The 27977-nt window shown below is 46.9% G+C and overlaps 1 protein-coding gene across 2 annotated transcripts in view; it reads right to left on the minus strand.

Annotated features, from left to right (window-relative positions):
- The window catches only part of RNF123 (ring finger protein 123), a 1761234-nt gene that overhangs the window by 772419 nt on the left and 960838 nt on the right, over positions 1–27977 (minus strand). For both annotated transcript variants that reach the window (XM_085625036.1, XM_085625035.1), the window contains exon 32: positions 13197–13336. In XM_085625036.1, coding sequence (XP_085481162.1) covers positions 13197–13336 — 140 coding nt within the window. The remainder of the gene's footprint in view (positions 1–13196; positions 13337–27977) is intronic.

The following is a 27977-nucleotide window of genomic DNA, read 5'->3' on the forward strand; positions in this document are numbered from 1 at the left end:
GGAAGTCCTGGAGAACGGAACGGCTAAAGAAGCCATCTCTCCGGACGTGGCTGTCCAGGCAGTAATGCTTAGCAAACGTGTGCAGTGAGACCCACGTAGCTGCCTGACAAATGCCCTGCAGAGGGACGCCCCATTCCAGGGCAGTAGTAGCCGCTGTGGCCCGAGTGGAATGGGCCCTCAGCCCCAAAGGAGGTTCCTTCTTAGCCAAGGAATAACAGGCCTTAATGCACAAAACGACCCACCGAGAGATGGTCCGTTTGTGCACTGCTCGCCCCTTCTTAGCGCCCACGTAGCCACCAAAGAGTTGGTCGTCCACCCGGAACCGTTTCGTGCGGTCCAGATAGGAGAGCACACGTTTTGGGTCCAGACGGTGGAGCCTCTCTTCCTCTTTCGAGGGAGGCGGAAAGAAGGTGGGCAATGTAACAGACTGGCCGATATGAAAGGCAGTTACCACCTTAGGGAGAAAGGAAGGACGAGTCCTGAGAACAACCTTGTCCGGATGGACAGAGAGGAAAGGAGGTTTAGAAGAAAGAGCCTGGAGCTCACTCACCCGTCTGGCCGAGGTGATGGCAACCAGGAAAGCAGTCTTAAGAGTCAGAAGACGAAGAGGACAATTATGAAGTGGTTCAAAAGGAGCGCACATCAGATAGGTTAACACCAGGTTCAAGTCCCACTGAGGCATTACGAAAGGGACAGGAGGAAACATGTGAGTAATGCCTCTAAAGAATCTAGCAACAACAGGGGACTTGAAAAGAGAAGGCTGATCAGGAAGCCGTAAGAAGGCAGAAACAGCTGAAAGATATCCCTTGAGGGTGCCCAGAGCAGAGCCCTGCTGGGCCAGGGAAAGAAGAAAGAGAAGAACTTCAGAAAGAGGGGCGGAAAGGGGATCCACAGCCTTTGCTGTGCACCATGCCACAAATTTGTTCCACCTGCAAGTGTATACCGTTTTAGTGGAGGGACGCCTGGCTGCCAGAATGACATCACAGACTTCAGGAGGCAAGTCAAATGGCATCAACTGTCGCCGCTCTATCCCCACGCATGGAGGTGGAGGCTGGACAGGTTCGGGTGGAGGACCGTCCCCTGCTGTTGCGACAGAAGGCCCTCCTGAAGAGGCAGTCGAATCAGGGGATCGATTGACAGACTGAGTAGCTCGAGATATTAGTATCTTCGTGCCCAATCCGGAGCCACCAGGATGACTTGGGCCCGGTCGCGCCTGATCTTCTTCAGCACTCTGGGCAGAAGTGGTATAGGCGGAAAGGCGTACAACAGACCGCAACTCCACTCGTGACGAAAAGCGTCTCAGAGCGAGTGCCGCCTTGGAAATTCCAACACGCAGAACTGATGACATTGCGCGTTCCCTTCGGTGGCGAATAGATCTAACCAAGGCTCTCCCCACTGCCGAAAGAGGCCTTGAGCTACGTCCGAGTTCAGACGCCATTCGTGATCCATCATGCACCGGCGGCTGAGTTCGTCTGCTCTGGCATTCAAAGAGCCCGCCAGGTGTTGAACCACCAGGCTGATGCCCTGATGTTCCAGCCATGTTCAGAGGCGCAGAGCCTCCTTGACAAAGGGTCCACGACCCCACCCCGCCCTGTTTGTTGCAATACCACATGGCAGAGGTGTTGTCCGTGAACACCTGCACTACACTTCCCCGTACAGAGGGAAGGAATGCCTTCAGTGCAAGCCGGATCGCCCGCAGCTCCAATAGGTTGATATGGAACCGGGACTCCACCGGAGACAAGAGGCCTCTGATCTCCGCCTCTCCCATGTGGCCCCCCCCATCCCAGGAGAGACGCATCAGTCACCACTGTGTGCTCCGGTTGGGGAAGGGAGAGGGATCTGCCACTGACCCAATCGCGGTCCGTGAGCCACCACTGCAACTGTCTTGCAGTGCCCTCCGAGATCAGGATGTGGTCGGACAGGTTGCCCCGATGTTGAGCCCACTGGAACTTCAGGTCCCACTGCAGAGCCCGCATCCGCCACCTGGCATGATGTACCAGCAGGATGCAGGAGGCCATCAGACCCAGCAGCCGTAGCACCAACCTGACTGAAACTCGGGATAAAGGCTGAAACATCGGAATCAGAGCCTGAATATCCCGATCCCACTGTTCCGGAGGATAGACCCGAAACAGCGCCGAGTCCAGAACCGCTCCAATGAAAAGAAGCTTCTGGGAGGGACTCAGATGCGACTTCGGCACGTTGATGGAGAACCCCAGCAAATGCAGGTCAGCCGTAGTCTGGAGGTGGGAGACGACTTTCATGGGGCGAGCCCGCCTTCAACAACCAGTTGTCGAGATAGGGGAAGACTGGAACCCCTCATCTGTGCAGATGAGCTGCGACCACTGCCATCACTTTCGTGAACACCCGAGGGGCACTGGTGAGGCCGAAGGGGAGCACGGTAAACTGAAAAAGCTCGTGGCCTACCGTAAACCGCAGGTAACGCCGGTGGGCCAGCAGGACGGGGATGTGGAAATATGCGTCCTGGAAGTCCAACGCTACCATCCAGTCTCCAGGGTCTAGGGCAGCCAGAACCTGAGCTAAGGTGAGCATCTTGAACTTCTCCTTCCGGAGGAAGGCGTTGACGCTCCTGAGGTCCAAGATAGGGCGGAGGCCCCCTTTGCCCTTCTTGGGAACCAGAAAGTAGTGAGAGTAACAACCCTGACCTACTTCTGGGCCAGGAATGTGCTCGATGGCCCCCTTGGCCAAGAGGGCCGTAACTTCCTCCTGCAGAAGTTGCAAGTGATCCCCCGACATGCGGTGGTACTGCGGTGGCATGGCTGGATGGGTCGTCTCGAAGGGGAGGGAGTAGCCCCTTCGGACGATATGCAGCACCCACCTGTCCGACGTGATGGTACGTCAGTGGAGCAGGTGATGGCGAACTCTACCTCCCACTGGCGTGGAATGGGCCTGAAAGGTCGGACTAGGAAGGTTTTGAGGCGGATGCTGCTGGGGCAGATGTGGGCTGACCGGCTCTCTGTCCCCCTGCTCCGCCTCGGCGGAATCCACGTCTGCGACCACGTTGAGGCTGGTTCTGCGGCCTGTGGCTAGAGGGACGTGTGGGGGCGCCCCTTCCTTGGCCACAAAAGGGGCGAAAAGCAGAAGTTTGCGGGTGCGGGCCGAGAGGCCCAAGGACTTGGCCGTAGCCCTGGAGTCCTTACAGCGCTCCAGCGCACTATCCGCTTTGTCGCCAAAAAGGCGACGGCCATCGAAGGACATGTCCATGAGGGTGCTCTGGACATCCCCGGAGAAATTCGTTGATCTCAGTCAGGCGTTGTGACGAATCGCCACCGTCGTCGCAATCGCTCTACCTAGCGAGTCCGTGGTGTCAAGCCCACATCGAATCGAGTACTGTGCTGCATCCCGCCCCGCAGCAAGAGCCTGGGCGAGCCGTGTACGGACGTCCTCCGGACAATGGGGCAGCACTTACACCCACTCCTTATGGGATACGGTGGCGGAACGGTCCAAAAGGCACGCTGTATTAATAGACCGCAACCCCAAACTGAGGGAGGAAAACAGCTTCTTCCCAAACTGTTCCAACCTTTTGGATTCCCGATCCAGAGGAGCGGACGGGAAGTAGAGGCCTGGATAACCAGGCTCTCAGGGGTGGGGTGCACCGACAGAAAGCTGGGGTTGCCCGGTGCAGGGCAGTGGCGCCGGGCCACGTTCCGGTCCACAAGAGTGACTGTGGAGGGTTTGGACCAGGTGCCCATCAGAACGTCAGTCAGTGCTTCATTGAACTGCAGTAGAGGCTCCGAAGAGCTTACTGGCGTTTGAAGCACTTCAGTGAGGAGGTTAGTCCTCACGGCCACTGCAGGGAGCTCCAGATGAAGGGCTTCGGCAGCCCTGCGCAGCACCACAGAATAGGTGCCACCCTCCTCCGTAGCCACTGAGGGAGGAGAGGTGAAGCCAGTGTCAGGGGAGGTGTCGAGACTACTGGCATCCCCCAGCTCTTCTGCCCAGTCCTAATCAAACTGGCACTGCTGTGCCAGACGGTCCTCAGACCCCTCCCAGCCGTCCCAGTCATCCGACTCCTGGTAGACAGGTTGAAAGGACGGAGCCGGGCGGTAGATGAATTGCTCATCCATCGGCGCCGGATACGGCGCCGCTCCGACGCCGGGCCCAGATTGGGGCTAAAACTGGGGACGACGTCTTCCGAAGATGGCGCCAGGGGCGGCACCATAGGGGTCGGCGCCGGCGGAGGGGTCGTAAGGTCAACTGGCGTCGACCAGGATCCAGGCCTGGATCCCACGGGGCCTGCGGCGTCGGGACCGAAGTCGGCGCCGGGGCCGGAGCCGTCGGCTCGCTAGGCCTCCCAGTCGGACCTGTGGGGCCCGAAGACGCGCCAGCAGGCCTCGACGGCGGAGCGAGACTCCTCATGGCCACGAGGAAGTCTCGAATCTCGCCCGGAGTCGCATTAGGCCCAGGGACCGGAGGGTATAGGGCCAGATGCGACTCCACCCGAACCCTCAGCCAAGTCGCACGACCGGTGAGGGGAGTCAGAAGATCGATGTCGCTTCTTCGACTTCTTTTTACTGTGCCTCGACTTACCTGAATGCGAGGACTTCGAACCCGACGAGCGGTGATGGCTGCGGCTCCACGACCGGTCCCTCGATCTCCTCCTCGACCAGGACCTCGAGCGGCCCGGAGCCGACTGCCGGGCCTCGAAGACTTGCGGGACCGCTCCCGCCTAGCCTTCGAGGTCAAGGCCCGGCAGTCGGGGCACGACTCGGCATCAAGGTCGGCCCCAAGGCAGTAGAGACACCGACGGTGGTGATCCGTAACCGACATCAGACGGTGACAGGCGTCGCACGACTTGAAACCGGGAATCCCTACCGGCACCAGGAGTCGAGGTCGACTCGAAAGATGAACCAAAAAAGTTCAAAAAGTTTAGTCAAAAAGTGACTAAAGGGTATGCTCTTCCCCGATCTGCGCTTACTGGCACGGGAAAAAGAAGAACTGACGTCAGCGTGCGAGGGCGGCTTCTAAGAACTCCGACGACGTTATCCCGGCGATCACAACGCAGACGACGGACGTGGAGCCGCAGACGACACCTAGCGATGCACAAGGGTATTACTGATGAAAAATCTTTCCGGATACAGCCTGACGCCTGGGGATTATCTAAGGTAAGGAATCTAACTAACGTGTTTCTTTCAGATAATTATTTCCCCATTTGATGATGACAAAGAATGCGTTGTGCCTGTGGGTGCAAGTTTATGCGGATTGGGGGAAATGATTACCCAAATATGTTGAACAGTGTGCAGATTCCTAGACATGGGATCTTTTTAATGGACAGAGTCCAATCCACAGAATGGGGAGCAAGGGAGGGTCTGTGAGGAATCTTCGGTCAGATAGAGTCTCCACCAGAAAAACCCTTACAAATGGTAAGTAATATGTTCTTCCGAAAGGGACTTCAAACTGCAGGTTCCTCACCTTTTGAATAGATACCAAAGCAATAGCTATTTGGAGGTGGATCTGTACATTGACACAGACCAAAAAGTACTATCGGACTGAGCCGATGAAATGCCCCTCTCAGCGAACTGGGCTGTCAGACAGTAGTGCTTTGTGAAATTTTGGAGGGATATTCACGTAGCTGCCTGACAAATGTCCACAAAAGGAAGTCCGCAAGTCAGTACAGTGGTGGCAGCCTTTGCTCTGGTAGAATGATTCCTTAACCCTTCCAGGGTCAGTTTCTGGGCCAATGCGTAGTATATCTTGATGCAGAGCACGGTCCACCATGAGATGTTCCTTATCTGGGCAGCTTTGTTCTTTGCTCTCGCAAACCCCATAAAGAACAAATCAGTCTCTTGTGATCTCTGGTATGATCGATATAAAAGTTCAGTGCTCTTTTGGGGTCTAGGCCATGGAGTATCTCCTCCTCCTTAGAAGGGTGAGGCAGAGCACAAAATGCATGCAAAGTGATAGTTTAACTGACATGGAATGGCCTCTCTACTTTTGGAAAAAAGGGTGCCCGAGTTGGCAGAACCAGTTTGCCTGGGAAGAAGGTGGTATACATTGGGTTGACACAAAGAGCTTAGAGCTCACTGACCCATCATGCCAATGTTATGGCAACAAGGAACACTGTCTTGAGGGTGAGAAGCTGCAAGGGACAACCGTGCAGTGGCTCAAAGGGAGTGCACATCAAACATATAAAGACCAGATTAAGATCCCACTGTGGCATGACAAAGAAAAAAGGATACAATGCTGGAGAACTTAAAAGAAAAATGTACTACAACAGTGATTTAAATAATGAGGGCTGATCCAGCAACCAAACCAAAGGGCGAAAGAGCTGAAAGGTACCCTTTTAAACTGTGCGGTAAGCAAAGCCATGTTGAGCGAAGGACAGAACACACAAAACATCAGATAACCTGGCCTGGAAGGGGTCTATTTGTCATTTATCTCACTAGCCAACAAATGTATCCCAATGAAGGGCATAGTCAATCTTTGTCGAGGGACACTCTGTTCTTTTTTTAAGTAAACAACGGCTCTGCCCCTTTGGAGACAATATGGGATGCCTATAAGGCTTATATCAGAGGTAAAATGATTGGCATCTCGGCTGAAATTAATACGGAAAATAAAGAATAATTTAAGTTATTGGAGGCTAAAATTCTCAGAGCCTCGCTTAACCAAACAACCATTCGGAATAATGAACAGAGGGGGGAAAGTCCCGAGCTACTAGCTAAACGTCAAGATATGGCAGACTATCTTGACAGTATACTTGCCAATTACGAATATGGAGAAGGCAGTGGGAAGCTCCTGGTCTGGAAATCTTGAGTAAACCCAACTAGAAATGTGATTAAAGAGATCTGCAATATAGAAACGGGGAGATATTTTCAGATAGGGCCAAGGTGAAAATGCGTTTCAACTATTTTTTAAAGATCTGTATACTGAAGACTTAGTAGTCACTGACTCCCAAATTAAAAAATCTAGATAAAGCATCCTTACAGTCGTTACCTGAAGACCAGGCCCAACAACTTAATAGGAAGCACTAATTGTCTGAAATTAGCACTGCAATAAAAAAAAAATTAAAGTGCGGCAGGACTAGATGCTATTCCTAACTAGTTTTATATCGCCCTTAACGAGACGCTTGCCCTGGTCCTGGAGAAACTATTTGATAGTATTTTTTCAGTCAACTCCCCATTTCCCAGTTCCTGCAAGGAGGCAGCCGTTACCCAGATCCTGAAACCCAATAAAGATTTTTTTAAAAGTGAGTCTTACAGACCCATCATCTCCCCGATTAATTGTGACTATAAAATCTTTGCGCAAATTATAGCAGGGAGATTGAATAATATAATGGGGAAAATAGTCCATCCGGATCAAAACGGGTTTATCAGAGGGCGCCAACAGCACGAGTTAACGCATGAGCTGATAGGAGCTATTGATATTGCTTCAGCCAATAATCTGCCACTTACAATCTTTGCATTTGATGCGGCCAAAGCTTTCGACCGGGTGAACTGGTCCTGTTTACATTATTTGGTTCAAGCATTTGGCCTAGGAGAAAATATTTCAAGAACTATTAGGAACATCTATAAAACTCCCACAGCTAGGATTATAGTTAATGGAAATTTAACCAACTCAGTTACGTTAGAGCGTGGCACTAGGCAGGGTTGTCCTCTCTCCACTCTCCTCTTTGATCTATACATAGAACCACTGGCACAAATCATCAGGTACAGTGAGTTATTTGTGCCATTCGAATATAGGGGATGGTCAAAAAAGTTAGCCCTGTACGCAGATGACCAGATCTTTACAAAGGAATCTCCAACGATTCTGCCAAAATTAGAACAACTCCTGATAGATTTTGGGAAGATATCGGGTTATCAAATTAATTCACAAAAAAACGAGATTATGTCATGGAATTGGCCATTTAGTTCGCCCTTAGCACACCATCAAATAAGATACTTAGTTATACAAATTACTCAGAACATCAATGAATTGGCTCAGGTTAACTTAGAGGTTAAAAAGAAGGAGATTAGAACTTTATTGAAATCTTGGTGTAATCTCCCATTGTCAATTCTTGGCCGGTCCAATCTTGTCAAAATGTTGGTTTTGCCCAAAATGACATTTATCTTTGATGCAATTCCTTTACTATTTAGTTCAGCCGCTTTAAAAAACTTGCAGTCGGATATAAATAGTTTCCTCTGGGCTGAAAAAGGGGTTAAAATTGCATGGAAGAAATTGAGATGTGAGAAAGCAGCCGGGGAAATAGCTAGTCCCGATTTTGGGTTTTACAGTTGGGCTTTCCTTTTTAAGAACATGAGAACCCTTCTTCTTGATTCCACCTATTATACGCCTTGCCTCTTAGCTATGTCTAATAGTGTACCGCAGGGGGTGATGGGTTTCTTTTCAAAATCGGACACCATAAATACTTTTTTTTTAAATTAATTGAAGGTGATATGCTCGGCCTGTGAATTATGGTTCCAGATGAGGAAGCTACTTAAAATTCCATATTACTCTGACAGTGCTCCCATATGGAACTCTTCAGGTACTCCAGAATGCCTAAATGACAGATTATCAGCCCCTCTATGGGAAAATGGATTTCAGAAATGGGGCCAATTACTGCGAGATAACAAACTTCTGTCAATATATACATGGCCCCGCTAATCACTCTTATCTCATCCTTTGGCATAGACACCATTGCATATGCAGATGATACTCAGCTCATCCTAATACTGGAAAATGATACCCAAGAAGCCGAAAGAAGGCTCCAAAGCTGCCTTACCGCCACTTTCAGATGGATGAACTTGAATCATCTCAAGTGCAATACTGGGAAAACAGAAATCCTTCCCTTTGGTAAGGATAATTTCTTCAATCCCTCAGTATGGTGGCCGGATGATGCCATTGCTCCCCCTAGCACTGCCTCCTCAGTCCGTAACCTAGGGATCAAATTTGACCCCACCCTGAGTTTCAAACAGCAAGCCACAGCCGTAGCAGGGACCTGCTTCGGAATCATTAAAGGACTCAGGAAATTCTACGACCTAATTCCCCTTTCTGCAAGGAAAACGGTCGCAGTAGCCCTTATCACCTCCCGCATCGACTATTGTAATAGCCTATACGCAGGGACTAACAAAGAAGTCCGCCATAAATTACAAATTGTACAGCATGCGGCTGCCAGATTAGTACTAGGGTGGAAAAAGAGGACCTCAGCTACGGCAGCAATGAACCTCTTACACTGGCTGCCTATTAACAAAAGGGTGCTCTTTAAAATTCTACTGATCACCTTTAGGGCTTTCAATGGAAAGGGACCCAACTACATACTAAAAATGTTTAAACATTATAACCCCACGCGATGCCTTAGGTCTCAAACGGCCAATCTTCTTACCATTCCTAAGTTCAGACTCAAGACTAAAGGAGGAAAATCTCTGGCAGTACTTGGGTCCAAGGCCTGGAACCTTCTTCCCTCCTCCCTCCGTCAAATCTCTACAGAAGCGACTTTCAGAAAGGCCCTCAAGACTTGGATTTTTGCTCTCCCTGAATGGCAGTGCAAGAATCTAGTCTAATTACCTTCCGCATGTATCATCATCAGGATCTGATTCTTCTCTACAGCGCAAAGATGCTCCCTGGAGTGCAACCTGCGCTTTATAAAAACCCCATTACATTACATTACATTACATTACATGGGATGAGCTCAAATCTCGAACAAATCAAAGGTTATCCAGATTTAAATTTTATCAACTCTCCTGCTGGGCTACAAATCAGGGCAAACATGGAGTTATAAATGAGGAACTAGAGAGCAGGTTGTTAGTCCCGTGCTACCAAAGCAAAGAAGTGACGAAATGGTACTGGATTTTGATTAAAGGAGATCTGCCACCGATGCCTATGGAGGAGCCCTGGAGAAGAGATCTGCCTCATAGTGACATTTCAGCCATCTGGCAAGTATCTATATGCATGTTGTGGAAGGTTGTTAAGGCTGCATCATTGAGGAGAAATCAGCTGTTCACACTCCACAGAGCTTATTGGACCCCGAAGAGGCTTTCCAAGTTGGGAGGCGGAGAGAAGCTCTGTGTGAAATGTAATCTGAGAAGTGCAGATGATGTGCATATGTTCATGCAGTGTCCCCAGATCCAGGGCTTCAGGAGGCACGTTGGTAAGACTATATCAGATGTAATGGGCCAAGAAATCCAGGTAAGCTTGGTATTCATTATTTTTGGAATCTTACCTGAAGACAGTATTAATTTCAAACTGTCAAATCCCCAAGCTTTATTATTGTTTGTTTTAATTGTTTTGGCAAGAAGAGAAATCTGTCTAAATTGGATTTCACCAAATTCTCCAAAGTTTTTGGATTGGGTGTCATCTGTTAAAAGAATCCACAAACTAGATATGGGTTGTAAGGCTAAGACAATAACTAGATTTTGGGGGCTGTGGGATAATTGGACCAACAATTTGGGTTCTGCAACTCCCTAGTATGTACAAAAGTCAAATGATTATGAAACAAGTGAGTTTATGGGAAAATGGTTTATGTATAAACTATGGGTTTGTCATTATCCTCGATAAATTCCCAAGTGTCATGCGGTTGGCTGCCCTAAAAACCCTTGAGGTGGAAAGAGAGCTATAGGGTTACGTATCCCTTCTGCCGGGCTCAGGAGGCTGCCATGGTACTGCTTTACGACCAGTCACTTTATTTATTTAATGAGGACAAAAAAAAAAAGAAAATCTTTGTCGAGGGACACATCGTTTCCAAGATGACATCAACCACCTCTGGAGGAAGGTAGAAGGTGTTCAGCTGTGGCCACTCAATCTCCAAGCATGAAGATGGACACTGTGACAGGCTGGGCGCAGGGCCCTGCCCCATTGCTGTGACAGAAGATCCTCTCAGAGGGACAGCCTGATGGGATATTCATGCCCAGGAGCTCCGGATACCATAACCGCTGTGGCCAATCCAGAGTCACTGACTTGGGTCCGGTGGGTCCTGATCTTCTTCAGAACTTGGGCAGGAGAGATAGAGGTTTTGACAGGAAGGCATAAAGGAACCCCAAGTTCAACTGTAGGCAGATTACGTCTCAGAGAAAGAGAGATGCCTTGGAAATGCCAACATGCAAAATCGCAGATATTGTGTGTTCCTAGCAGGAAAGAAGAGAATGAGCTAAGGTTTTCCCCATTCATGGAAAAGGCCTTGCGCCTCCTTCAGGTGTAACTGCCAATTGTGAGCAGCTAGAAATCGACGGCAGAGTTTGTTCCCCGTGGAATCTAAAGATCCCACCAGGTAGTTCACCACCAGGAAGATTCCTTGATGGTCCGGCCATTTCCAGAGGCACGGCGCCTCCTGGGAAAGGGTCCATGACCCCACCCTACCCTGTTTATTGCAGTACCACAGGGTGGTGGTGTTGTCTGAACACCTGCACCAGGCATTCCTTGCTAAATGCCAGGAAGGCTTTTAAGGACTAGTGGATGGCCCTCAGCTCCAAATGGCTGACGTGAAGCCAGACTTCCACCGGAGAATCCCGAAGATCTTAACCATGTGTCACAACTGATTCCCTAAGGTCTCTATTTTGTTAGACTCCCTTTCTAAAGAGGAAGGGGCACATTCGGGAATGCATTCGAATTTGTCCTGCTGGTGGAAGTTTGCCCCATCAAGCTCTCAGGAAAAGGATGCAGAGTCGGAAAAGTGGCACCCCAGGGGGCAGGACGATGGCGCCAAGTAATTTGGAGATTCACATGGGGTACCAGATCAGGGTTAGGCCCAGGCTCCTAAGACATTCTCAGTGAGTGCCTCATTAAAGGGCAACAGGATCTTAGGATTGGTATGCCCTGCTTGGAAAACATCAGTCAGAACATAAGTTTTGATTTTCAAGGAGGGGGAACTGGAGGTCAAGAACCTCTGCTGCTTTCTGCACAATCATTGTGAAAGAAGAACCTTCCTAAGTGGTAGAACCAGGAGGGGAGACTAGGCCAGTGTCAGGAGAAGTGTCGAGGCCACTGGCATCCTCGAGGTCCTCATACCAGTTTTCATCATAGTAGGGATTCCCAAACTAGTCTCCTGCATCATACTCATTAGAGGAGTCTGTCCCCAGTAAAGAATGTCGTGCATGAGGCTGGTCTTACAGAATCGGGATAAATATATTATTTTTGGATTTAAATATAATGGAAACAAAGATTTTTTTCCCTGTCTGGTTGCGCACTGTTGGTAAGGTAACACATAACTTATATTATATTAGAGTGCAATGTAAATCCATATTCAGCAGCACCCTTGAAATTATTTAAAACATTAATATTGAGGAGTGCTGGTAAAATATATATCAAAATATAGCCTTTTATAAGTTGTTTTGAACATTTTCTTTTTTTATAAAAATGTCTTTTTGTAAAAATAAAAGCATATAGTACATCTTTATATATATATTTTTTTAAGCGGGGCTCCCAGATCCTGCTCGTGGCCGGGACAATTAAGTGCGTATGACTAATAATGAAGATCAACTGGATGAGATCCAGCTCTTAAACAGCATGTGCTCCTGTGCAGTGGATGGGCACAGCTTGAAACCCCAGCTACATTAATTGGAATTGGTGTCAACAACACAAGTCAGCGGTATGGAAAATGTTCCCTAGAGTAAAGGCAGCCATTTGAAGCACACCCCATGCACACATAAGGAAAGAGGTCAGCACTTGGTAGCAGCAAATAATGCAGTCCCTGTCTGGAGCAGCAACCCTTTCAGTTGGCCATAGGCTGGAAAAGCTAACGCACTGCATTTAGGCACTGAACACTGACAAGCTGATGGTCAGAAAACGGGAAAACCAGTGTCCTTGAGCCAGATACTCACTCTAAAGACTGAAACCAGTACTCACCAGCTCCCATCAATAATGCTGGAGCTACAAGGACAGGACCATTTTTTTATGTGCAGGGACATCAGGTTGCAGGACCTGCATAGAAAGAAGATTCCCTGGTGTTCTTTCTGGAGTAGTGTCATGTGCTGTTAGACTACCACCATCCTAAACAAACATGTTATTGCTCAGTATACTGAAAATCTTTCTGACAATGCGCATGGCTTTAAAATATGAAAAGCTCATTGCATCAATGTTCTATTTAAATAACAGATTTTAAACTTCTGCTGTTCCACTATGTAATGAATGTGGTTTGGGTGAGATAATACTGAAGCTGTAAACTCATGTAATTCACTTATGGTTGGACTATTTTGGACACCACAATTTTACCACCATTTTACCAAACAATAAAAAAAAATTTAAGAACTTTCCTGCCTAGAGTTTCTCACCTCCTGGATCATGCCGATGAACTCTGAGAAGGCCCAGTTGAGTTGGTTGAGTACACTGTTGAGGAAGCTAGGAGCCATCTCCCGGTCACTACGCAATAGGTCTGCCATGTGTTTTTGCAGTAAGGTGGAAGGGCATGGCTCTGTGAACAATAGAAAATACTATTAAAATAAGCCATATTGAAAGACAATAAACATACATAATTCCATCCTAGTGAATGTCTTTCTTTCAACTCACTAGTTTGTGCCCTTTAGGAAAGAGGATTCCCTTTTTACTACCACACTATTTAGTGGTTCAGCAATGTGTGCTTTAATTGATGTTTGGGAGCCTGTGTGAGCTTTCATTCAAACCCTCCCACTCACCAACAGGATTAGTTGCTTGACCTCAGTCTCCCCACCCATGACATGATCTGCTATGATTTCTTTCCTGGGTGCTGACATAGGGAGAGTGGAAGGTTCTTTGAATTTTACTTTGTGCTGGTTCGTAAATAAGATGCACTGCTTACCACTGCTCCTTTTCGTGACTCTTGCACTTTAATCAACACTGCTGCTGAGAGTGGTGCCTGTGTGAACCCTTATTCAATCCCTCCCTCTCACCACCAGAATTAACTCCTCCCACCTACGGCCTGATGGCATCTTATTTCTACCTTTCAGCTGAAGCAGTGTGTTGGCACAGCATTGATGGGTCAACACATCGAAGGACAAGGACAGGCACACATGGTAGTTTTAGATTGGTTTCTCTTATTTTGAGAGACCTTTTTTTGTTTATTCCAAGTAGCAATAGATTAAGAATAGGATTCATTGGATCAAAATAAATATGCCATTGCGCTCAGGCAATTTTGACTACAATACACCAATTAAATTTATCCCCAATCAAAAGTTAGACATCTCTCCTCTAGCCCCTTCAGTATAAAATACTTTTGCAAAAAAGCATTCCAATAGGAAGTCTGGAAAAGGGAAACATCCTATTGATTATGTTTTTCTCTGGCCGACGCTCTTAGGGAGTGTGTCGTCTTTGAAATAGTAAAAAGAGAGGAAAGTGATCACATTCCGCTACTCAATCATTTTTAAATCTATTATTCCAGTCATATGTCCTCTGATTCAATTATTCCCTTAGATTTTCCCCAGAGAATTAGAACTGAGTGTAATGAAGATGTCCTGAATAAACAATAACAAGTGCTGATCATTTTTCTGGAACTATTGAATATGGTATGATGATTTAATGTCTTTTTAATATCATACACCACTCTAAATGTAATCTTTCTTCTAAGTCTGAGACAGTGGAAGTAAACAAGAAAAGACGGTTTTATGAAGATTGAAAAGATTAAGAAGTTTACTGAGAAAAAAGCTTGTGTTTACAAATTACATTGAACTCTTAAATCCCTGAAAGTTGTGAAATCCCAGAGGTCAAGACTTACACAGCTCTAATAAAGTATAATAAATAAATAAATAAAAGTCCTACAATTTGAAGAATTGGAACACATGTAAAAAATAATTTGAAGATGCGCTTGTCATATATTTTAGAGTTTAGTAACCAACTGTAGTTGCGTGGAGGTTGCATTTGGCACAAGCTAACATATTGTTATGTGCTAGATCCTTGATAGACTGTAGCATATATGACTTTCAGGATATATATTTCCGGTGAAGAGGTGTGGCGCAGCGGCGGGGCGGCTCATCCGGAGCGCAGGACTCACGGTTCGATCCCCAGCGCCGGCGGCAGTTCAGTTCAGCACCATGTGACTCTGGGCAATAGCTCACTTAATCTACCCCGACGGACCCCAGCGCCTTGAGACCCTTAGGGGCGAGTAGTTCGCGCTTTGCAAATACCCGATTTGGATTTAGAATTAGATATCCATGAAAAAAAAAGTTCCTAGAGAAATTCTGACCATTGCTCACCAAGAGATTTATCATCAGCACCACACCTCACCTACCGATGCCGCACTACAAATACTTACGTTGGGATTCTTTCCAGGTCATACAGACGACTTATCCTTGAAAGAGGCACAGGCTTGCGAGCCACTTCATGGGGCGAAACATGGGTTCACTGATCAAGAATAACTTGTTAAACTATGATTTCACTTGGAATTAAAAAACACAATGACTACCGTCAATCAAATTCAAGAACTTTTCTTTTCATGTAAAGTTATATATGCTACAGTGTTATAAGAATCTAGATCATAACGATATGTTAGCTTGTGTCAAATACATACGCCATCCCACTACTAGGATTACTCACTAAGTTCTAAGGGCTCTTACTTAGATCAAATGCAGCACTAAGCGATATTCAAATACACTACTACTGGGTATTATGTGAGTGCAGGTCTGTGGCAAACAGGCCTTCCCTACTCCAATTAGTAGATTACTGTCCTCAGTACCAGTGGTGCTTTGGAGTTTATTATGCCATTTGAAGATTGGATAAGCTAAACTGCATAATTTATACGTGATCCATGGAAAATTGCTTGATAGTTTGACTTGTGGAAAAATCTTTTATGTAATTCGTACTATGAATTTTAGACATGCTGGCGTCCCCTAAAACTTCCCAGTATTCCTACCTGAGAAAAATGTGGCGTGGTGGGCTTCCAAGCTGTGCCCCAATTTATGACAAGTTATAGAGTATGGAAAGTGCCTGGAACTTGGATAGGAGAAATAATCAAACTGATATTTAAAAAGGGGAACAAAACCAGTCCAGGGTGTTATAAGTTCATTTCTCATACGAATGAGTAGGCCAACATTTTGGCTACCCTTATATTGGATTAATTGAATACATGATTATACATACAGAGTATGTAAGTTTTTCAGACCTAATTATTCCACATTGGACCATTGTGTGGTACTGTGTGAGGAGGCTCCGAGACCCACGGAGCATTCTTCATGGACTTTAAGGCTGCTTTTGAGATTGTAGCTCGTCAGGCTATTTGGAACAAGCTGGCTTCATGGCTTAATCTATATATTACCTTCAGATAATTGGGCCAGAAAAGAGGCCTCTAGAAATGGCAATTTAACAAAGTTCCCCATAAATAATGTATTGAAGAATGGCTGTGTCCTGTCTCCTTCATAGCTTTGCCTTTTTAAAGAGGATCTGCCTGAGCCTTTGACTTCAAAATGTTTGCCCCTAAAAGTGGTTGGAAACAAGTCAGTTGCTTTCTCGATACAGAGGACATAGATATATTAAATATAATGGCGACTGGACTTCAGAGAAAGGCTGGGAGACTACAAGAATATCGTTGAGTTAATAAACTAACAATGAACTGAGACAAAACAAAACAATTGTGTTTTTAAAAATGTTTAAATGGTCCAATCGTACAAAGCTGGAAGAAGGGGATACTTACCAGTATTTAGGCAGGTTATTTACCAGATCATTATCGGGGGGAGGGGGCAATTGGGAAGGAAACTGTCCATGTTCTAGCAGGGGATTTGGAGGTTTGGTGCCTTGTTTAGTAGCTTGTGTTGTTCCCCTTAATAAGCGCATATCAAGCAAAGTCTGAACCAATTGCCATGCACTGGTTAGAGAAATGCAGGGTTACATTGGCCTTTCAGTGCTTGCTAATAGACAATATCACTTTAAAACGTTTGGTCAAGTTACACTCTAAAGCTAATAAGCAAGGTCTTCTCGGCACAATTAGGAAAATGGCAGGAAGTTATTTATTTAAACAAAAAAGGGAATTAAATGCATATATCAGAGAGAGAAGGTGATCTCTGACTTGTACCATCAAAACCCTCAGTTCAATTAAATGCAGCTTATCTGGAAAATAAAGCTGGAACAACTTATTTATATGATTTTCCAGATGCACAAATAGGACCAGAAGTATTGAAATGGCAGTTGGGAATTCACAATCTCTATTACTTGGAGGGTTTTATGCTGTTTGTAAAGGAGAATGCCCATGTATATTTAGAAAGGTATATTCTTCGGTTCATTTACTACCTGACTGCTCTTTATTTTTATATTTGCTTTGCAATTATTAACATGTAGTTTTTTAAAGTATTGTGTTAAGGAAGATCAGGATGTATTATTACTATTAAGTCACTGATATGTTTTAGATTGAATTCATTTTTATTCAGCATGTAATAATGCAGAACTAAATTCTCAGCAATGGATTTTAAAACTTCATCTCACCTGAAACAAAAACAAAAGAAATGTTTTAATGTGACAGCAGTAGGAAGATTTTTGTTAAGTTTAAGATATTGGATTGTTTAAATGTTGCATTTATATAACTTAATTTGCTTCGAATTATTTTATGTAAATGTTTTATGGGCTATCGCATAAATGAGCATTAATTTGAAAGAAAACATCATTGGGAATGAGCTAAACTGCATTTTACCTTTATTAACAGCGTCCTATGGCTCTAGAACAATTTAACCTGCTTCCCTCTGTAAAACTAAATGAAGTAGTAAATGCAGTCAGATAAGCAATATATAATTCACCAAATTTCCGACAGATTCAGAAGTTGAAAATCTTATTTTATGAGAAAAGATCAAACATTATAGGAGACAGGAATAAATGAAAGTGAGATAAAAGGGAAGCAACTACCTGGTGAGTATCCTGGCACCGAAGATTCAGAGGTACACTAAAGGTAAGCAGCTGACCTTATGGCAAGTTGAATAAGCCAGGTTTAGATTTTTTCCTGGATATAAGTCAGTGGTGACCTGAATATGTGGAGGGAGAAAAGTTCCAAATTTTGCCACAAGTAAAAAACCATTATTTGCTTTTTTATCTGTGAAACTTGATTTTCGGTACCACCAATTGATACAGCGAGGCAGAACAAAGAGAATGGGCAGGAAAGTAGTGTGCAAATTGTTTTCCTAATATAGGCAGGACCCACGTTCTGCAAGGCTTTGAGGGTGAACCAAAGGGCTCTGAAGAAGATGTGTTTAAGTACTGAAATCAATGCAAGAAGTCTAGGTACTATTTGATGGAAACTTGTGTGGAGATGTGAACACTTTTAGATGCTGGAAGATAGAATGTGATGACCTTGGATATAGAAAATAAGAGTAATCAATCAGAGAAGAAATGAGAGCCTGCACTATTTTATGTGAGGACAAAGGCAGCAGAGGAAACATCTATCAGAGCGTGCGGAGTATGTGGAGGTAGACAGTTGCTACATGGTTAATCTGGGTAGCAAAGAAGACTTGATTATCAAAGACCACTTCTAGGTTTTTAGCAGAGATGAGTGGTGCAGGAAAAGCTCCAGTTTCTCCAACCGCTACTTGCGTGACCACATCATAAATTGTTTGCCAAAGATAAGAATCTCAGTTTCTTCTCAATTACATTTTGAACAACTTACACTCATCCAGTGAGCCACAGCAGCCGTGCATTGTTGAAAATTAAGTTTAGTACTGTATTGGTCCTTAGCAATGGACACAATGATCTGTGTGTCATCAGCCTAAATGACTACATTAAAACCAAAGGACCTAACGAACAAGTTACTTACATTCGGTAACGCTTTTTCTGGTGGATACAGTATCTGCCTGTGGATTCCTCACCTTGTGAATATCCTTGGTTCTATCCAGATAAAAACTAACAGCCCTCTTCGGGTCCAAACGATGGAGTCTTTCCTCCTCTTTGGAAGGGTGAGGAGGAGGGTAGAAAACAGGGAGAGTAATGGACTGCCCCAAATGAAACGGAGTGAAAACCTTTGGCAGGAAAGCAGCCCTGGTCCTGAGAACCATCCTTTCAGCATGTAAGGTAAGGAAAGTAGGATTGGAACTAAGAGCTTGAAGCTCACTCACCCTCCTTGCCGAGGTTATGGCCACAAGAAAAACCACCTTAAATGATAACAGCCTCAAAGGACAAGTATGAAGAGGCTCAAAAGGGGACCCCATTAGAAAGGTTAAAACAAGATTAAGGTCCCACTGAGGCATTACAAATGGAGTGGAAGGAAACATGTTTGTAAGGCCCTTGATGAACCTCAGAACAACCGGAGATTTAAATAGAGAAGGTTGATCTGGGAGGGACACAAAAGCCGATAAGGCCGAAAGGTAGCCCTTAACCGTGGCCACAGCACAGCCCTGCTGAGCCAAGGAAAGAGCAAACTGAAGCACATTGGACAGACGGGCCTTTAAAGGATCAATGGATCTCTCTCCACACCACTTTACAAACTTAGACCACCTGTAGGAGTAAATGGACTTGGTGGAGTGTCGCCTGGCCGATAAAATAACGTCCACCACATCAGGTGGGAGAGAGAATGAACTCAGGTTGCCCCGTTCAATCTCCAGGCATGAAGGTGTAAGCTCTGGAGGTGGGGGTGTAGAACCTGCCCCTCCGACTGCGAGAGGAGGTCTGCCCTCAGAGGGAGACGGAGCGGAGGGCACGAGGAGAGGTGGTGAAGATCTGTGTACCACACCCTTCTTGGCCAATCCGGGGCGACCAATATAACTTGGGCCCGGTCTTGGCGAATCTTCCTCAGAACCCGAGGAATCAAAGGTATGGGAGGAAACGCGTAAAGGAGTTGTGAGCCCCAACTCAACTGAAACGCGTCCCCCAACGCCCCCTGCATCGGATACCGGAGACTGCAGAATGACGGGCAGTGCGCGTTCTCGCGGGTGGCGAACAGGTCCACCCGAGGTGTCCCCCACGTCCGAAAGACGTGACGAACCACCTCCGGATGGAGCCTCCACTCGTGATCGTCGGAGAACTGCCGACTGAGACTGTCCGCACGTACGTTCAGCACCCCGGCCAGATGATTTGCCATCAGACAAATCCGATGGTCCTGAGCCCAGGACCATAGAAGTAAGGCCTCTCTGCAAAGACAAAGAGACCCCACTCCTCCCTGCTTGTTGACATACCACATCGCGGTAGTGTTGTCTGTCAGGACTTGAATCGACTGACCGCGAAGGGAAGGGAGGAAGGCCGTGAGCGCCAAACGAATCGCCCGCAATTCCAGAAGGTTGATGTGAAGCAACCTTTCCTCTGGAGACCAAAGACCCTTGATCTCCAGATCCCCCAGATGAGCACCCCACCCTAGGGTAGAGGCATCCGTTATCACCGCGGCCACCGATGGAGGAAGATGAAAGGGCTTTCCTTGAGACAGGTTGCCCTCCACTCTCCACCAAGATAGATCCGCTGCAGCTTCCCTGAGATCTCCGTTGTGCTGATACCACTGCTTGCAGAGGCACCACTGGAGCGCCCTCATGTGCCAGCGTGCATGGCTGACCAACAGAATGCAGGAAGCGAACAGACCGAGCAGGCGAAGGACCTTCAGAACTGGAACAACCGCTCCATTGTGGAATAAAGGGACCATCTCCTGAATGTCGAGAATTCTTTGAGGAGGAGGAAATGCTCGACACACAGTAGTGTCCAGTACTGCCCCTATAAACAGGTTGCGTTGAGAGGGCACCAGGTGAGATTTGGGCACATTGATCGAAAAACACAAGTCGAATAACAGCTGAGATGTTACCTGTAGATGACGCTGCACCATCTCTGGGAACTCTGCCTTCAGAAGCCAGTGGTCCAGGTAGGGGAAAACTGGAATCCCCGACCTCCTGAGATGAGCAGCCACCACTGCCATCACCTTCGTGAAGACCCGAGGTGCGGTAGTAAGACCAAACGGGAGGACCGCAAACTGGTAATGTTGCGACCCAACCGTAAAACTGAGATACTTCCTGTGCGACTTCAGGATCGGGACATGGAAGTACGCGTCCTGCAAGTCGAGCGACACCATCCAGTCTCCTTGCTGCAACGCCTGAAGAACCTGCGCAAGGGTCAGCATCTTGAATTTCTCCTGTTTCAGGTAAAAGTTCAAGATTCTGAGGTCCAGTATCGGACGCAATTTGCCGTCCTTTTTGGGAATCAGGAAATACCGGGAGTAGCATCCCTGACCCCTTTCCTGCTCCGGAACCACCTCTATCGCCCCTTTTTGAAGCAAAGCCAGAACCTCCTTCTGCAGAAGAAGCAGATGGTCCTCTGAGCAGTAACCTTGGCAAGGAGGGTAAGGGGAGGAAACTCCCGAAAGGGAAGGGCGGACCCAGTCTCCACGAGGTTTAAAACCCAAAGGTCGGTCGTAACAGATTTCCAACCCCGCAGAAAGTAGGACACCCGACCCCCCCCACAGGTCTTACATGGTCCAGGATGGGGGATCTAGGGCTGCTTCCCTGAAGCCTCATTGGGAGCAGAGGAGGAGGAAGAAGAAGAAGAAGGGTTACGTCCAGAACCTCTCCGACCCTTTTGTCTCTCTCTATAGGACCTATAGAGGGGATTCTGCTGTTGTTGCTGCTGCTGCTGAGGCTGTCGGAAGGAGCAAAATGAAGACCTTCTGAAATCCCTAAACTTTTTAAAACCAAATGGTTTAGCAGGAGCTTGCAGACCCAAAGATTTAGCGGTTACCCTGCTGTCCTTAAATCTTTGTAGGGCGGAGTCAGCCTTTTGTCCAAACAATTTCTGCCCATCAAACGGCAAATCCACCAATGTGGCCTGAACGTCCGTGGAGAAGCCAGATGAACGGACCCATGCCTGCCTTCTTGTGGCTATAGACGAGCCCATTATTCTCGCCACTGAATCTGCTGCATCAAGCCCCGATTGAATCACTTGTCTAACAGCAGCTTGAGTATCTGCGACCACCTCCATGAAGGATGCCTTATCACCCTCAAAGCGGTACAAAAGGGGGTGGTGATGGACGGAGCATCAGAACCAATCAAACACTCACACCCAGTCAACAGATCTGGGTTTGATCCATCACCGTTCTTTAGTCCACTCTGCCACCCCAGTTCAGACATGGCCATATGCAAATCAGTCTGACCCTGTGCCTCATGGGAACAGTCCAGCCCGAACTGCCAAGCCATGCCTTCCCTGGACCGGAAACAAGCTTCCTAGGACCGGTTTCTGGCATTTCAGCCGTCTTCAGCCAGGCTTGCTTGAATCCAGTGGCAAAGTGAGCAAGGGACTCACGTCTGAGCATACCCTGCCAACTTATGGCGAACAAAGCGGTACAAAAGGGGGTGGTGATGGACGGAGCATCAGAACCAATCAAACACTCACACCCAGTCAACAGATCTGGGTTTGATCCATCACCGTTCTTTAGCCCACTCTGCCACCCCAGTTCAGACATGGCCATATGCAAATCAGTCTGACCCTGTGCCTCATGGGAACAGTCCAGCCCGAACTGCCAAGCCATGCCTTCCCTGGACCGGAAACAAGCTTCCTAGGACCGGTTTCTGGCATTTCAGCCGTCTTCAGCCAGGCTTGCTTGAATCCAGTGGCAAAGTGAGCAAGGGACTCACGTCTGAGCATACCCTGCCAACTTATGGCGAACAAAGCAGTACAAAAGGGGGTGGTGATGGACGGAGCATCAGAACCAATCAAACACTCACACCCAGTCAACAGATCTGGGTTTGATCCATCACCGTTCTTTAGCCCACTCTGCCACCCCAGTTCAGACATGGCCATATGCAAATCAGTCTGACCCTGTGCCTCATGGGAACAGTCCAGCCCGAACTGCCAAGCCATGCCTTCCCTGGACCGGAAACAAGCTTCCTAGGACCGGTTTCTGGCATTTCAGCCGTCTTCAGCCAGGCTTGCTTGAATCCAGTGGCAAAGTGAGCAAGGGACTCACGTCTGAGCATACCCTGCCAACTTATGGCGAACAAAGCGGTACAAAAGGGGGTGGTGATGGACGGAGCATCAGAACCAATCAAACACTCACACCCAGTCAACAGATCTGGCATGGCTTGGCAGTTCGGGCTGGACTGTTCCCATGAGGCACAGGGTCAGACTGATTTGCATATGGCCATGTCTGAACTGGGGTGGCAGAGTGGGCTTAAGAACGGTGATGGGTCAAACCCAGATCTGTTGACTGGGTGTGAGTGTTTGATTGGTTCTGATGCTCCGTCCATCACCACTCCCTTTTTTTATCACCCTCAGGCAGCTTGGGAACTAAAGACTTCATTGAGTCCATTAAGGCATGCACATAACAACCCAGCAAGCATGTGGCGTTGGTAGACTTAAGTGCCATACTTCCTGAAGAAAAAGCCGCCTGGTCAACATTTTTGGACTCCCTGTCTGCAGGAGACTGAGGGAACGCTCCCGAAGCATGCTTAGAGCAGGACGCCTGCACAACCAGGCTCTCTGGAGACGGGTGCGTAGAAAGAAAATCCGGATCCCCAGGCGCCACCCTGTATCTTTTCGCCACCTGCCTGGAAACCGCCGGAGAAGAAAGTGGTTTCCTCCATACCTCCAAAACAGGCTCCAAAATAGCCTCATTAAAAGGCAGTAAAGGCTCAGATGTTGAAGTAGGTGAATACAACACCTCTGTCAGCAGGTTAGATTTATACTCCGCAGAAGGTAACTGCAAATCCAACAGCTCTGCGGCCTTTTTTATTACCACATGGTAAGGAGCCAACTCCTGTGGTGGAGAGGATCTAGACGAAGTATGCTCCCACTCAGGGGTCGTATCCAGGCCACTAGCCTCTTGTATCCCCTCAAATTCATCCGAGGACGTGTCCACTTCACCTTCCTCTACCTCCACTCTATACCTTTCTTCATCCAAGACCCTTTGGGCCTCCCTCCTTGAACAAATCCGTGGAGTCGACGTCGTACGCGGCGTCGGTGGAATCAGAGGAGATGGAGTCGGACGCGGCGCCGAGGGAGTCGGCAACGGCGTCGAGGAAGGCTCCGAAGCAGGACAATCCAGCAGAAGTCGGGATGGATCCCCAGACGGCGCCGGAAACTGCCACGAAGGCGCCATCGGCAGAAAGGGCATAAACGGGGCCTGAGCGTAATGCTGCGGCACCCCTAAAGTATACGCCATAGGACCCACGGGACCAGTCGGTGCACCGGATGGGAAGGCAGCCCGATTGAAGATTCCATACATGGCATTTAAAAAATGCGAAGAATCAGTACCTGGAGCCGGGAACTGCGGATAAGGAACCGAACCTGTATCCTTCTGCGGAGTACCTGGCAACGGCGCCGCAGTGTCCTCTACCGGAGCCGTAGGATCCTCAGGTCCTGGAGAAGGCTCTCCCCTTTGTTCCCGCTCACCATCCGAAACAGGCGACTCCACTGGAGCCGGAGATGACGTCGGTGAAGGCGCCGGGGACTGCTCCGGTGACCGCGCTGGAGCTCGCTTCGGCGAAGGAGATCCTTCCGGAGACTCCGAAGGAGAAGGAGACAAATCCTTACTTCGGGGTCATCGAGGCGAAGTCGACCTCGACTTCCTGTTCTTTGAAGACTGGCCCCGAGAGGAATGCTTCCTTTTTTTATGATGTTTTTTCGACTTCGATGATCTCGAAGTCGACGACACCGGCCTCGACCTCTCCTTCTTTCTTCCTCTCTTCACCTTCCCGACCTTAGCCATAAAAAGCTTCGCCTTCCTCTCCTTTAACGCCTTCGGATTCATCCTCCTGCAGCTTGAACAATCTTCGACATCGTGGTCGGATGAAAGGCACCACAAACTGTCATCATGGGGGTCTGTCATAGACATGTGGCCCCCACGTTCCCAACAGGGTTTAAAACCCAACTTCTTCATCGAAGACAAAACAGATTTTCACCAACAGTAACACCTAACAACTACAAAGTAGCAGGAGAGTACTGGAAAAACCGTTGCGCGTCGACGGCGCGGAAAAAAGGGAACGGACGTCATCACGCCGACGTGGCTCTCTTATGGCTCCGGTGACGTCATACGGAGTCGCGAGCGGAGCCGATGCATTATGACGTCGTCCACGTCGGCGTAGAGAGCTGGGGAAAAAAGTTGCGTAGAACGCTGGCGCAGGGGATATTCACAAGGTGAGGAATCCACTGGCAGATGTATCCATCAGAAAAACAAGTTACTTACCTTCGGTAACGATATATCTGTAAGACAATCAAGACGCCAACGACGAACGCAGAGTCGACCGACGCGACCTACCGACACGCAGGGGTACTGCTGAAGAAAATATTCTCTGGATCCAGTCTGTTGCCTGAATTCTAAGGTGAGCAATCCATAACTAATAGTCTCTTTCAGATAAGAGAGGCTAGTGGAGAGATGCAAACTTCTCTATCAGTGGCCATTCAGGATTCAAAAGGGGGGAAAGGAGAAAAGGCTCTCTTGTCAAACCCGCCACGTTTGTTTTTTAATACTCAATTACTGGTTTTGCAGAGAGTTTGTGAATTGAAAAGGCACAGATACAAAAGTATTAACCATTTAAAGCACGTTCTGCAACTTTTTATAATTCTTATGTGTCAAAAACTGTAGAACAGATTTGCACTAAACCATCAAAAACACATTTTCGAAGGACCTGACAGAGTTTAGCAGATGGGCTACTTCGTGAAAATGTGACACACATTCTGTCAACCCAATTACATGAGCAATAGGCTAAAATGCACCTCTAGTATGGTGGACAATGCATCCGCCAAGTTTGGGTCTGTAAGTTCTAAATACAACCCTAAATCAACTTTCATACAATGATTGGTGTAAATTCCCTCAGTGGTCTGATTTGTGGGTGAAAAGAAAACCATGGAAGATATTGGCAACATATCTTTTTTCATCACCCCTTCAACTTTTCCTCTGCATGGATCTATAAGAAAATTGGTATGCTGGGCCTTAGCTGGTTGTGCCAAGAGACTAGCAATTTACTGCAAAGTTTTAGTCAAATTGAAAAATGCCTTTGTATTTGTAAGTGCAACAAAACTGTAACATCACAATGGTGACTGCCCTGTGTTTGTTACATTTAAATGTGTATATATCCATCTATGCATATACATACATACACACACACAGATATATATATATATATACACACACACACACAAACTGAAAAAAACACAAAGCTTAAAGGGACGCTAGAGTTAGGTGAAAATGTCAGATAAAACAGATTTAAACAGAAAAAACACAGAAATAACTCATGCCCTAAGATAACTATAACTCACACCCCACCATACACCATTTTCTCATAAATAATTTAATTGTAAATTATGCAGTGATTTTATTTAAATCTTTATTTAGACATCAAACAAAGGAGACAAAAGCAAAGCATACATTATACAATACAGATACGCCCGATGTCATATCTGATATTTTATCCTTCCCTGCTCACTAGAGATTCCACCCCCCCTACTCACCCCTCACTCCTCCCTTGGGTCCAAAGGAGGTGCAACTATACATTGCTTTGGCACACACAACCTTATATGTGGAGAAGTGTGGCTCAATGGTTAGAGCAGGCAGACCCTGATGCAGAGTTCTGGCCCGGGACCAGGGTTCAATCCCCCGCCTCGGCGGGTATTGGATTCAATTCCATCGGACCTGATAATTCTCGCCTCGGTGCCTATTCTAACCGTGGGTCCCACGCTGCAACTCTGGGCAATAGCTTGCTTAATCTCCACAACGGCCCCCACAGCGCTAATGATGCCTGGCTTTCACCTTGGGGTGCCCAGGAGTGGACATCTCACAGGAAATACCAGGAAGGGTTCCACTGCGGTATGAGTACAAGCGCCGGGATGCCTCAGGGTAGCTGTGCACTATACAAATACTTCACATTTATATTACATATGTGACACACAAAAAACAAGAAAAAACAAAGAATAAAAAACAATTAATACTTCCCCAACCTGTTACAGGATGTTTAGAGCTGCTCAATTAGTCTTATGCCAATAGATCCAAATCCTCGTTAATCCATCTAGTTACTGGCGCCCAAATTTCAAACCCTCTCTTTTTGGTTCTATATCCCCTTTCGTTTATATACCGCAATCTCCCACCAGTATATTGCTAACAGTTTCCCCAACCAGCCATGTATTGAGGGAGTATCTTGATCAAGCCAGGCACTAGCCAAACATAGCCTGAACACCGACATAGCTGTGAATAACATAATCCAGTTTGGTTCGACCATCTCCTGGTTGCTTACCCCCAAAACTATCACTTGTAGTGTGATATCCACCCCAAATCCCAGCATACTTCTGAGGTAATTACCTATCTCAGTTACCAAGGGAGCAAGTTTAGGACAAGTGGCAAACATATGCACACTTTGGGCGGCTAGTGTTCCGCAGCGAGAGCAATGTATACCCGAAGTCGCACCTCATCTAAAAATACGTGCAGGTGAAATATATAAGTTGAGCCAAGTTTTAAAACACTGTACTTGTATATTAACCTAAACATATGCTGTCTGGCTTAACAAAAGGCAGTCCTCACATTCCCCGATCCCTGCTTGTAACAGCTCCCGCCAGCAGTTTGTATGTTTATTTAGATCGTCTCCCATTTCTTTGTTAAGTAATTTACATATTGTAGATAAAGTTGGGGAAGCCGCCAGCAGCATGTCCAGTAAGGGGATTTTACTACAGCTATCTACCTTCTTAATCAGGAAATCCCTTAATTGTAAATATTTTAAAAAAATTATTGTTCATGATCCCGAATTTTTCCTTAATTGTATCAAACAAAAATATATCCTTGCCTTCCATTAAATCTCCAAAATGCCTCAGACCTCTATTAACCCACATTTTCACATATCCATCGTGGAATATAGCTGGAAGTAAATCATTATTGTCTAAAGGGAAATATCTATGGATTCTTCCAATGTTCAACTTTTTTCGGTCTGCAATCCAGACCTTAAATTCTCCCAATAATATCTTGAATTTAATTCTCTTAATTTAGGCAAAATCAATATGTCGCATGAGATAGTCTTGAGCCTCTGTCCCAAATATTAGTTCATATATGGAAACATTAGCTACTTCTCCTGTTGTCCCACTATCTCTTCCCAGTAAATCAGCCATCTTATCAATAATTTAATTGCAAATGTTGCAGTGATATTATCAATGAATGCATAGAAGAGGTCATGAGTCATGTAATATGTGGGGTAATTAGCAATGCATGGCGAGGGCACGAGTTA

This window comes from Triturus cristatus, chromosome 9, assembly GCF_964204655.1.
Source record: "Triturus cristatus chromosome 9, aTriCri1.1, whole genome shotgun sequence".
Classification (NCBI taxonomy): domain Eukaryota; kingdom Metazoa; phylum Chordata; class Amphibia; order Caudata; family Salamandridae; genus Triturus; species Triturus cristatus.